Source organism: Oncorhynchus keta, chromosome 24 (genome assembly GCF_023373465.1).
Source record: "Oncorhynchus keta strain PuntledgeMale-10-30-2019 chromosome 24, Oket_V2, whole genome shotgun sequence".
NCBI classification, from domain to species: domain Eukaryota; kingdom Metazoa; phylum Chordata; class Actinopteri; order Salmoniformes; family Salmonidae; genus Oncorhynchus; species Oncorhynchus keta.
Genome location: NC_068444.1, coordinates 33,442,905 through 33,456,706, shown reverse-complemented (window position 1 = coordinate 33,456,706; position 13,802 = coordinate 33,442,905). Strand labels below are relative to the sequence as shown.

The window sequence follows — 13,802 nt, the reverse complement described above, 5'->3', positions numbered from 1 at the left end:
ACACACACACACACACACACACACACACACACACACACACACACACACACACACACATGGTCCTGAATGGCTTGCTTTGTAGAGCAGGGCACTTGCACTGCCAAGGTTGTGGGTTCAATTCCTGTGGCCACCCATTATTTACACCTCAGCTCACCTTAGGTAAGAGAAGACATTGAGTGATCAGAGACCCATGCAGATAATGAAAGACAGAGTTTTGACTATAGAGGAGAAGGTGTCAGACAATAAGATGGAATATATAGAATGTAAAGATCTGAGCAGTCCGTTGCACTGTGCCGGATGTCATTCATTTCAGTGGGGACTGTCCACAACGTAGTGGGATCGCAGAGCTAGCTTGTAAACAATGGCACATTCCTGTAAGGGAATACTATTTTAATGTGAATGTTAAATAATACACATTGGCTGTTAAGCTAATTATAGGACTGTTGCCTCCCGTTTTAGTTTCTTGTGATGGTAATGCCGTTTGTTTTTGAGGATAATTATTAAGTAGAGCTACAGTATCTTCAACCTAGCTTACCTTTTAGCTAGCTACAGTAGATAGCTAGCTGGTCTGTAAGCTAGCTTGACTTGCTAGAAAGTTTTTTTTTTTTTAAGTTGTGGAAAAATAAACTAAATGAGACATGTTTTATTATCACCTGAAACAATGTGTCTCTCCTGTTTTGAATGAAAAGGTCATATTTTGCAATCTTCCTAAATAAATGTGATCTCTGACGAGAGACTCAGCTCTCCTCCATATTGTTGTGTGTTGTGAAACCCTATGCTTTGCCTATGCTCTCCGTCCAGTAGCGAAATACGCCACAATGTGTAAGGGGCATACTGGTGACGTGTCCTACAAATGTGAACTTGTTATTCTAGTCATACTAGAAGCCACATCACCAGCAGATATGACTTGAAATGAAACAAATCTAACAACAGACCCCTTTGGAACTATTGAAGAGTATTCCAATTCATCTTTGAACATCAAGGAAACGAACATGAATTACATTCAAAGATCAATGAATAACTGTATAGGTACGACAAGATGTGTATGGAATGCCGTGAAAACACTAGAATTCATTTTATGTTGGGGATATTGTGCGTCATCAGCATTGATGCAGTAAGTCACAGTTGGCCTGTCAATAAGGTGTAGCATTTTAAATATTCAAACCAACAACAGCTACCCTCTTTAGGTTGGCCCTAAATACATGTTGTGTACTGGCCTCTTTCTCTACACACACAGAGAGAGGTAGTCGAGCGGAGAAAGTTAGCCATAATGCTCAAATGATGGATACGCTATTGGATAACTAACAGCTAGGAAGGATAGGATGGAATGGACATGGGTTGTAGATATTGATTCCTCACCTACTCTTGGATCAATAATTGTACACAATAATGAAAATAAAGTGTTACGCAGGGCATGGTGGTAAGATAGGGAGGAAATAAAAGAGGTGTGATTCTCTCTCGTGTGTGTGTGTGTGTGTGTCTCGTTGCAAATCAAGTCATGCGGCTATCATTGATCTGAAACACAGACTCCGGAGTGTGGCTTTAACTGTACTCTAACTACTTCATGTCTCACCACAGTGTGGTAGGGACAAACTGGCTATACATTACTGCCTTTCAATAGCTATGGTATAACAGCCAGGAAATAAATCACTAGTGAGAAGAACATTATAATCTGAGAGAATGCACATTCAGTGCCCTAGTTTTACCTGTTCAACTCGGAGCTGTTTTGAATGTGCAGCAGCAGCACTATGAAAACCTCCCCACTAAAATATTTTCATTCCAGGACAGGCAGAGGTATCTCTCTCTGTCAGCTGAACAGACAGTGAAATGACTGACATCTAAATCCCATAGCAAAACACACTGGCTCTCTGCCTCAGGCTGTGTTGCTTCCTAAACCAACTCTGTCCTCCACAGAGAGAGAGAGAGAGAGAGAGAGAGAGAGAGAGAGAGAGAGAGAGAGAGAGAGAGAGAGAGAGAGAGAGAGAGAAGGAGTGTGACACTTTTGTTTATTATCTATTTCACTCGTTTGGCAATGTAAACATGTGTTTCCCATGCCAATAAATCACTTTGAGTTGAATTGAGAGAGAGAGAGAGAGAGAGAAGAGAGAGAGAGAGAGAGAGAGAGAGAGAGAGAGAGAGAGAGAGAGAGAGAGAGAGAGAGAGATCTTGCAGCCACCCTCACCGGCTGATCACAGGCATCCCTTGCACGAGGACGCCTGGCTGCCGTGCTTTCCATCCGCCGCATTCCAGAACAGTCCTCTGCTCCTCTAGCGCAAGACCAATCGAGCCGTGACATCGGCGCGCGTGCACTCAAACACGCTGTATCCTATGTCGCTGGCGCTATGTTGTTAGTACATAATGTTGTTATTACATAATATGCTTCTCAGTTGATGTGGAGGATTCCTGCTGATAACTTAAAAGTGTTATATTTGCTATTATAAGCCCTGAGTGCTGATTGGCTGACAGCCATGGTATATCAGACCTTATACCACGGGTAATCTCCACCTGCACAGCCAGAAGAGGACTGGCCACCCATCATAGCCTGGTTCCTCTCTAGGTTTCTTCCTATGTTTTGGCCTTTCTAGGGAGTTTTTCCTAGCCAACGTGCTTCAACACCTGCATTGCTTGCTGTTTGGGGTTTTAGGCTGGGTTTCTGTACAGCACTTTGAGATATCAGCTGATGTACGAAGGGCTATATAAATACATTTGATTTGGGTATGACAAAACATTTATTTTTACTGCTCTAATTACGTTGATAATCAGTTTATAATAGCAATAAGGCACCTGGGGGGGTTGTGGTATATGGCTAATGTAGCTATATCCAGGCACTCCGAGTTGCTTCGTGGAGAAGAACAGCCCTTAGCGGTGGTATATTGACCATATACCACACCCCCTCGTGCATTATTTATTAAATAGACTATTGGTGCAGAAATATTGTATAACACATCACACGTGTGAAGGTGACGGTGGAAACGAAGGCATCGTTTATATCACATGGAAACGTTTTTTTTTCTTAAACTTCCCATAATAAACCTGTCGCCCAATCATCAAGTAGCTTTGGTTAGATACCAACACTTCCTCGCTTATCATTGGCCAATAGTTGACAATCGGATTCCAGCTGTTCCCCCTCCCTCCTGATACATTTGAGACGGACACATTTCTAGGCCAATAGAATAGTCGAGTTAGATATAGTCCCTTTCTGGTTGGTGGATTGGCGGTTAGGGAGGAGAAGTTGAATCCAATTCCAGCTGTGCGTGCGTTCTGAGGAGCGGATTCTTGGTGTGGGCAGCCTCGCCGAACGAAAAGATTCAGGAGAAAGATAGATATAGGGAGATACTTTTGTGTGATTATGTCGGTAATAATGTGACGGAACCTTAAACACATCATTTCACACGCGCTGCACCCATACCCCGCTTATACGCAAAGGATGCCTTATGGATGTGTTATTAGAGCGGAAATGTTAAGTACTGTATTTCAATTATGAAACACTTTTAGGCTGGGGTACATGCAGGCGCTAAAACACCTCATGTTTGGGTGAATGGAATGAACACCTTTGGATACTAAAACCGAGGACGAAAACGAGGAGAATCCGAATTGTTTGTTGATAGTTTTTTTGTGTATTGATTTGAGTTAAGTTGTTTTCACTGAAGTGGGAAAGAAGGGTCAGAGGGAGAGGGAAGGAATAGGAGAGCCAACGGTGGAGATTCTGCTATAAACGCCAGACCAGGATTTGTGTCTGGAATCTGACCAGGATTTAGACAGAATTCCAAAATATTACAAAGGGAAAGGTTCTATGAAGAGACCGTGGAGTTCCGAGAGAGCTCGAGACTAAAAACCATGCCTGGCGCATGATGCCCATAAACCCGCTGTAGCGACCACCTGGAAACTATACAGCCCGCAAGACGCACGCACGTACCGACTCTTTTCCTCCCCTCCTGCTCGCTCTTCTCTCTTCCCTTCTTCCCTGCACGCGCGATTCGGGCTGCACTTTTGCCACGAGAATCCATCATGCGATGACTGAGCGCGCTTTGGGCACATCTACTGATTCTATTACAGGTAATACATCAACAATTACAACGATAAAAACGCCTGTTTTTGTTATTGGTTGTGTTATATGTGGTTGGTTTACGCGATTCCAAAAGCAAACGAATTTCGTTTAATAATCCATTGATGTTGCTGAAACGTATGATTGAAGTTTGGAAAACAGGAATTTGAATAATTGTTCATTTCTTAAAGATGCAGTATGGCATGTGATACAGTGTGGAGAGAAAATACACGGGGACGGGAATCCCTCTATCCAAAATTACGAGGCACTGCAGCTCAGTTGGACCCCAATCTGTTGCCAAATGTTGCGAGAAATTTGGGTGACATATGATCATAAACAAGTGTTGATCGTTGTTAAAAACAAATACAGTAAGGTAGTGTCAAAATAACTACAGATTTTCGTGTAAAACGGACTTCTTGGGAGGTGAATGCATATTTGGGTGAAATCTAATAACGGATCCCGCTGCTCCCCACTATATTCTTCTCCAATATTTGGATTTAATTGTAAGCATATGTCTTGGAGCCCAGAAACCCGTATAAAGAATGTTATACAATCCTGGTATAAAATCTTAATAATGAGTTTTCGTTTTTCCCCAAATATCCTTTAATCTATTTGAAATTTATGCAACGAATATGAATTTATCCATCAACAATAACAATTGTCCTCCTAAATAGAATCATCCTACACACACTTTAATGATGCCTATATATGTAGACAAGTTGTTTTTTTGTGCATAATCCTTCTGTCATTCTTAAACTATGTTTATGTTTTGCCCAAATATATGGAAATAATTATGGACATATACAAGTTATTATGTTGAGCGTCTTGAGACGACGTTATAGTTGAATGTTTACGCATTTCTATGTTGGTTTACACATTTCTATGTTGGTTTACGCATTTCTATGTTGGTTTACACATTTCTATGTTGGTGATGTTTACATTTCCTCCACCCCTCCATCTCAGGGGGTGAATGATGGATGAGGATGGGGGAAATCTCCCCGGTGACCTCCGCGCCAGGGACACAGAGGGGCGCTTCTCTCTCCCCAGAACTTTCATACGGCTCAACGACCTGTCTGGGGCCGGAGGAGGAGGCGTGGAACGCAGCGAGGTGGAGCCAGTATCACCGGGACCTGATGGACTCTCTACATCCGGGGAGGAGGCCTCGGCAGGCGGGGATGATGAGCTGCCTCACCCCACCCTGGCTCCAGTCGTGTTTTTCTACCTGAAACAAACCACCCCTCCGAGGAGCTGGTGTCTGAAGATGGTCTGCAACCCATATCCTTTTACTTAGAAATAATAGCTGTCAGTTCACTCATGTGTGCTCTGCTTGGATCATGGGATCATCTCTTATATATCCATACCCGCACACACATCTGTGAAGGTAAGATGCACCTGCTTTTGGTTATGCGCTCATCCAATCCTCTCAGATCTACGTAAGTGCCTTGGGTTTAAGTCTTGAGGTTGATTTGGGATTCAGAGTATCTGGGAAGGTCTACAAAGCTTCATGGAGATGCATGTGAAATTATGCCTCTTATAATCTCTCTGTCTGTTAATGTTATTGCTGGCAAAGAAGTCGGAGACATTTGCCCTCAGAAGCTTATTTTAGGTGAGATTGGTGAGTTTCAAGGATAGTAACTTCAACCTGGAGTTCAACGGACATCGGGTCATAGTTCAGGGGCCAATCCTTGGCTTGCACCTATCGATTTGTCCTGCTGGATATCTGGTGACCTCATGATATTGAGGTCAGATATGACCGAGCATGAATATTGCCAATGCAATATGGACAATATAGCATTGGCTGCAAGGCCTTATAAAGAACAGAGGCCATATATTGATTGCTGTGTCTCGAGGGGTTGCAGGCCTATACTTGTTCATTTCAAATTATTTGCACCTGATTTATTTTATAATTTAGCATTTTTCCTGATTAGAATTGATTGATTAATCATAATTACAGGAGGCGGTGAACACCGATGGCCCTCCACACACACACACACACACACACACACACACACACACACACACACACACACACACACACACACACACACACACACACACACACACACACACACACACACACACACACACACACACACACACGGTTTCATCAGAAGTCAGTTCTGTAGGGCTGAGAGAGGTTATGTTCTAACTCATTTCTTGATACATACCTGTGTTGTTGTTTATTGACTGCTAGCTCTGTGTTGTTGTTTATTGACTGCGAGCTCTGTGTTGTGTCTCTGTGTCTGCGAATGTTACAGTAGTGGAGTCTAGTCCTTTATTAAATCATACTTGAGAGAGAAACCGGTTATTGATTCAAAAGAGCACAGACCCACATTGATTTCGTTCACCCCAGAGAGGAGAGAAGTGTGTGTGTGTGTGTGTTTGCATTATGGCATATATGTGGAGCATACCTAGACTTCCGTGGGTTTCTTGTGCTACAGTGGCGGTGTGTGTGTGTTGCGAGGCTGCAGTGTTTAGGTAGATGCTCTTGGAGCAGCAGCCCTCTGAAGGGGAAAGAATGCTGGTTTGGCATGTGTATGTGCTGGCTTACACACACTGTGATGTCTGCTGTGGACCAGTGTGTGTGTGTGTGTGTGAGTTGTAACACAACCCAATAGAATTTACTTCTTTCACCTGATTATCCTCTCGCTGACCTTTATCTCCTCACCTCCAGTGTTAGTGTTTCTCCCTCCCATCAAAACTCTCAATGAGATGCTCGTCTCTCACTTCCTCTATCTGTCTGTCTGAGTCTGTCTCTGTTTCTCCACTGTGGTTCATATATGCAGACAGTATACTCCCACACACACTCTGCATCTGCCCCCCCTTGCACTATCCCTCAAGTCTCCCTCAGTCCTTATCAGCGGTATTCATCGTCAGTGGGGTATTTCTCTGCTAGAGGTCACAGCCATTGCTCTCTCATGTCCATATCTGTAAATGCCAGCAGAGCTTCTCCTCTGTTCCCCTTCTACTCTGTATCAGAGGACCAGGGGCCTCCAGGGGCTTTAGGAGCCACAGGGAGGAACAAGGCCCCCAGTGGGAGCTCATTACCAGGGCCCCAATTTGAGGAGTGAGACCCTCCATCGCTTGGAACTCCTTTGGCACACAGCGCTCCGTAGACAGACAGGCTGCTGAGGGCTACAGGCCCAGCACCCAGCCAAGAAAAAGGAAACAATCTGCAGGGAGACATTGACTGGCCAATCAGTTCTGACCTCTAATGCTTTGATGTTGTGCTTGTGCTCTATGAGACATGACACATTCTTTGTTCAGCAGGACCCCTGTTAACTGCAGTGACATGGACATTAGGGAGAACCTGTGCCGTACCAAACAGAGGGACAAGTGGTTGTAATGTGGCGGTAGGTAATTGAGGGGATGCTAAGATGGCCTTTGGAGAAGTCGGAGAGGCCAAACAATGTGAGAATATACAGACCGAGCGTCTAGAGCGGGAACTGGCTGCCTGCTAAATCCCTGCTTAGAGAAACAGAGGGGGAGGGAGGGAGGAGAAGAGAGATAGAGAGCGAGAGAGTGGTAAAAGAGAGAGATGGAGGGGGGAGAGAAGGAGAGAGAGAGATAGAGGGGCGGGGGGAGAGCAGAAGAGAGAGAGAGTGAAAGAGAGAGGGATGTCACTACAATTATTTGACCCGCTGTGCTGCTATGTGATGGCGATGTTTAACATGGTTGCAGTGTAGCCGAGACTTAAGTGTGTGTGTGTGTGTGTGTGTGTGTGTCCAGGGCTGGGTGGTTATTTTGATGTATCTGCTCCATGTTTTGCCCTTTCTGTGTTTCTGTAGTGATTTAGGAAAAGGTCAGCGGTTGTGTAATACTTTATAATCTAACTGAGATCGATCTGTCTCTGTACCCCCCACAGAGCTTGTGTGTGTGTGTGTGTGTGTGTGCGTGTGTGCTACTGAAGTCTCATCGCTGTTCAGGATTATGAGAGAAAACTCACATAGTGTACATACCACCACACCGGGGCACACTAGAGCCAAAACTCTCCCAAACAGGGTTAGGACTCAAGAGTGAGCTGATCCTAGATCAATGTCTACGGGCAGGATCTACAGGCAGCCCCTGGTGTCCCCTGACAGCCCCTGGCTATTGTATCCAGGGCCAGGCTGAGGTAATTAGGACCCCTGGACACTTACACTGGCATTTAGACCTTAATGAAGGACCCCCAGGGTGTCTACATTGAGTGATGTGGGGCCCGGCGTGTTGCCAGTGTGAAATTCTCCCTCCTGGTTTTGCTAATGATGACTGCATGTGTTGGGGAGTATGGGGAGAGAGGTCTATGACACGCACGCACGGACACACACACACACACACACACACACACACACACACACACACACACACACACACACACACACACACACACACACACACACACACACACACACACACACACACACACACACACACACACACATACGACTCCCGTAGATGTCTCCTCTCTGTCGGACAGCAGGGTGGTGCCAAGGCCATCCTCTAAACATGGAGGAAAGGAGAGTGGGAACACATCCACATCCTCTCCCTCTCTGTCCTTCCTTGCTCTCTCTCACTTGCTCTCCGTCTCACAAACACACCCCCCCCCTCTCCTTCACACACACTCTCTCTCTCCATCCTTCATCCTCCCTCCTCTTTCTCTTCCTCCCCCATCTCTTTCCCTCCGTGTCCCCTACTGATTTAGTACCAGAGGGTTGTGTAGTCCAGTCTGCAGAGAGCGAGCGAGTGAGCTGACCGATGGCTCTCCTCTCCCTACCACTCTATCATTGTTTTGGCTGCGGTGAGAACTTAGCGCCTCACGCTAGCTCCCATGCTAATGATTTATCACCAGTCAATGACGTTTCAGCAAGTTTGCTGCCTTCATCAGGGTTACTCTGTTATTGCACTGGTAGACTGATACGGGCCAGTATTGAAGGACACACAGTAATTGATTTGTTTTAGAGTCCCAACACTTTGGACGTTAGGTCTTAATCAATTATGGATGTTGATATGCTTTATTTTTACGTCTCCCTTTGCTTCTTCTCTTATCCCTTTGAATCTCAACAGTTGTGTGTATTACGCTGCATTCAGAAAGTATTCAGACCCCTTGACTTTTTCCACATTTTATCATGTTACAGTCTTATTCTAAAAATTGATTTTTTTTTACACACAATACCCCATAATGACTAAGCAAAAACATGTATTTTTCGGCATATGTATTAAAAATAAAAAACTTTAATATCACATTTACATGTATACAGACCCTTTACTCAGTACTTTGTTGAAGCACCTTTGGCAGCGATTACAGCCTTAAGTCTTCTTGGGTATGATGCTAGAAGCTTGGCACACCTTCATTTGGGGAGTATGTCCCATTCTTCTTTGCAGATCCTCTCAAGCTCTGTCAGGTTGGATAGGGAGCGTTGCTTCACAGCTATTTTCAGGTCTCTCCAGAGATGTTCGATCGGGTTCAAGTCCGGGCTCTGGCTGGGCCACTCAAGGACATTCAGGGACTTGAACCGAAGCCACTCCTGTGTTGTCTTGGCTGTATGCTTAGGGTCGTTGTCCTGTTGGAAGGTAAACCTTTACCCCAGTCTGAGGTCCTGAGCGCTTTGGAGTAGGCTTTCATCAAGAAACTCTCTGTACTTTGCTCCGTTCATCCTGACTAGTCTCCCTGCCGCTGAAAAACATCCTTACAGCATGATGCTGCCACCACCATGCTTCACCATAGGGATGGTGCCAGGTTTCCTCCAGACCTGACTCTAGGCATTCAGTCCAAAGAGTTCCATTTTGGTTTCATCACACCAGAGAATTTTGTTTCATGTGGTCTGAGAGTCCTTTAGGTGCCTTTTGGCAAACTCTAAGCGGGCTGTTATGTGCCTTTTACTGAGGAGTGGCTTCCATCTGGCCAATGGCATAAAGGGCTGATTGGTGGAATGCTGCAGAGATTGTTGTCCTTCTGGAAGGTTCTCCCACCTCCACACAGGAACTCTGTAGCTCTTTCAGAGTGACCATCAGGTTCTTAGTCACTTCTCTGACCAAGGCTCTTCTCCCCCGAATGCTCAGTTTGGCTGGGCGGCCAGCTCTAGGAAGAGTCTTGGTGGTTCCAAACTTCTTCCTTGTAACAATGATGGAGGCCTCTGTATTCTTGGGGATGTTCAATGCTGCAAACATTTTTTTGTACTCTTCCCCAGATCTGTGCCTCAATACAAGTCTTTCTCTGAGCTCTACGGACAATTCCTTCGACCTCATGGCTTGGTTTTTGCTCTTACATGCATTGTCAACTTTGGGACCTTATATAGACAGGTGTGTGCCTTTCCAAATCATATCCAATCAATTGAATTTACCACAGGTGTACTCCAATGAAGTTCTAGAAATATCTCAAGGATGATCAATGGAAACAGGATGCACCTGAGCTCAATTTCGAGTCTCATAGCAAAGGGTCTGAATACTTATGTAAATAAGGTATTTCTGTTCTTTATTTGTAATAAATTTGCCAAATTTAATTTTTTCCTGTTGTTATTTAGTCATTATGGTGTATTGTGTGTAGAACGATGAGGAAATTGTATTGTTTAATCCATTTTAGAATAAGGCTGTAACGTAGCAAAATGTGAAAAAAGTCAAGGGGTCTGAACGCTTTCCGAATGCACCGTATCTATTTCCTGTATAAGATAATACAAGTTGAAACGAACACTTACTTAATCTGGAGAAAATATGTTCTGCTCCACGTTGTCCTCCTGTTTTCCTCTCCTCCTTTCTCCCCTTCACTCTGCTGTTAAGAGCCTGAGAGTGAGAGAGAGAGAGAGAGAGAGAGAGAGAGAGAGAGAGAGAGAGAGAGAGAGTGTAAGGGGTAATATGTCTTTTTTTTGTGATACGTTTTTTTATTGTTGACAGTTGTTGCTTAAGTAACAGGAACATATTTTATCCATTGACAGTAAAGTATATTATATGAATATGCATAAAAGGGGAAAAAAACGAAAGAAAGGTGTCTCACGGCCCTAAAGGGATACTTCGAGATTTTGGCAATGAAGCCAGTTATCTACTTCCCTAGAGTCAGATGAACTCATGGACACTATTTGTATGTCTCTGCATCCAGTATGAAGGAAGTTAGAGGTAGTTTTGTGAGTCAAAGGCTAACTAGCGTTAGCACAATGATAGTCAGTTAGCGCGCAGAGACATCAAGGGGGGGGACGACTAAACTAGCATATGGAATTGTTTTAAGATGGTCATATCAAGGATGATTTAGCTTTTTGATTTGGAATTTTTGGAGCCTTTTAGCTATACAAATTATTTGTTGAAACATTGAATTTGGTTGTAATGCAATTAGCGCATATAATAACACATTGAACAGATTCATACATGGAAAAACAGAAGGTCAAAAAATAAATACGTTTGTTTTAAAGTGTTTGTCCTGTATCTGAGAGATATGAGAAAGATTAGAACATTATTTGTATTTATTTTTAGCCCATATTTTACAAAACCATTTGGGCACTAAACTACTTCCATAGGTACTGATACCGGGCTACCTTCAGACGAGTGTTGTGAGGCTGGTGGGCGTCGTAGAGCAAAACAACAACACCATGTACGTGTTTGTGTCTCAGCTTTCCATAGTGGGATCATATTGTATTGTATTTGGCATTGTATTATGTATGTGATACGTGGTTGGGATACGACTGTGATATGTGTTTGTCTTGCCTGGGTATCTTAAGAGTAATGCACTGGCTGGATGGGAGCATCTGCTGAATGACTAAATTGTAATGTAAATGTAGTGCTGTGTATATTTATGTATTTTATTTGTTGTGTTGTTTACTGTTTGGACCCCAGGAAGAGTAGCCACTGCCTTGGCAGCAGCTATTTGGGGATCCTAATAAATAATAAAATAATAAATATTAGTGTGTAGCCCAAACTGTTCGGACACTACAGAAAGAAGTTGGCAGATCGGCGGTACTGGTTTCAGACGAGTCCTTTGATGCTTGTAGGGGTCGTAGAGCAACACGGAGAACATCATCATACTCATACTTACAGTGCCTTGCGAAAGCATTCGGGCCCCCTTGAACTTTGCGACCTTTTGCCACATTTCAGGCTTCAAACATAAAGATATAAAACTTTTGTGGGGACACAATCATGAAGTGGAACGACATTTATTGGATATTTCAAACTTTTTTAACAAATCAAAAATGGAAAAATTGGGCGTGCAAAATTATTCAGCCCCCTTAAGTTAATACTTTGTAGCGCCACCTTTTGCTGTGATTACAGCTGTAAGTCGCTTGGGGTATGTCTCTATCAGTTTTGCACATCGAGAGACTGATTTTTTTCCCCATTCCTCCTTGCAAAACAGCTCAAGCTCAGTGAGGTTGGATGGAGAGCATTTGTGAACAGCAGTTTTCAGTTCTTTCCACAGATTCTCAATTGGATTCAGGTCTGGACTTTGACATAGCCATTCTAACACCTGGATATGTTTATTTTTGAACCATTCCATTGTAGATTTTGCTTTATGTTTTGGATCATTGTCTTGTTGGAAGACAAATCTCCGTCCCAGTCTCAGGTCTTTTGCAGACTCCATCAGGTTTTCTTCCAGAATGGTCCTGTATTTGGCTCCATCCATCTTCCCATCAATTTTAACCATCTTCCCTGTCCCTGCTGAAGAAAAGCAGGCCCAAACCATGATGCTGCCACCACCATGTTTGACAGTGGGGATGGTGTGTTCAGGGTGATGAGCTGTGTTGCTTTTATGCCAAACATAACATTTTGCATTGTTGCCAAAAAGTTCAATTTTGGTTTCATCTGACCAGAGCACCTTCTTCCACATGCTTGGTGTGTCTCCCAGGTGGCTTGTGGCAAACTTTAAACTACACTTTTTATGGATATCTTTAAGAAATGGCTTTCTTCTTGCCACTCTTCCATAAAGGCCAGATTTGTGCAATATACGACCGATTCTTGTCCTATGGACAGAGTCTCCCACCTCAGCTGTAGATCTCTGCAGTTCATCCAGAGTGATCATGGGCCTCTTGGCTGCATCTCTGATCAGTCTTCTCCTTGTATGAGCTGAAAGTTTAGAGGGACGGCCAGGTCTTGGTAGATTTTCAGTGGTCTGATACTCCTTCCATTTCAATATTATCGCTTGCACAGTGCTCCTTGGGATGTTTAAAGCTTGGGAAATCTTTTTGTATCCAAATCCGGCTTTAAACTTCTTCACAACAGTATCTCGGACCTGCCTGGTGTGTTCCTTGTTCTTCATGATGCTCTCTGCGCTTTTAACGGACCTCTGAGACTATCACAGTGCAGGTGCATTTATACGGAGACCTGATTACACACAGGTGGATTGTATTTATCATCATTAGTCATTTAGGTCAACAGAGAGAGAGAGTTTGCTGCACTGAAAGTAAAGGGGCTGAATAATTTTGAACGCCCAATTTTTCAGTTTTTGATTTGTTCAAACTTTTTGAAATATCCAATAAATGTCGTTCCACTTCCTGATTGTGTCCCACTTATTGTTGATTCTTCACAAAAAATACAGTTTTATATCTTTATGTTTGAAGCCTGAAATGTGGCAAAAGGTCGCAAAGTTCAAGGGGGCCGAATACTTTCGCAAGGCACTGTACTTGGCATAGGCAGGTTGTACTAGGCTCTGACCATCCTCCCCATCCTCCCCATCCTCCATCAAACTGTGCAAGTCGGATTGCTATACCATATGATGTGGTTATCGGATACGTAAAATACCTATCCAGGCGTTGTTAGATCTGGCAGGCATCAGCAACACCTGGGCAGAGGAACGTGACCAGAA

At 43.8% G+C, this 13,802-nt stretch overlaps 1 protein-coding gene across 1 annotated transcript in view; it reads left to right on the top strand.

Moving 5' to 3' along the window:
• Positions 1 to 3,262: 3,262 nt before the first annotated feature.
• The window catches only part of cacna1g (calcium channel, voltage-dependent, T type, alpha 1G subunit), a 360,095-nt gene continuing 349,555 nt past the window's right edge, over positions 3,263 to 13,802 (top strand). Inside the window, 2 exon segments of the mRNA XM_052478432.1 lie at positions 3,263 to 4,056; positions 5,009 to 5,320. Coding sequence (XP_052334392.1) covers positions 5,016 to 5,320 — 305 coding nt within the window. The 5' untranslated portion in view covers positions 3,263 to 4,056; positions 5,009 to 5,015.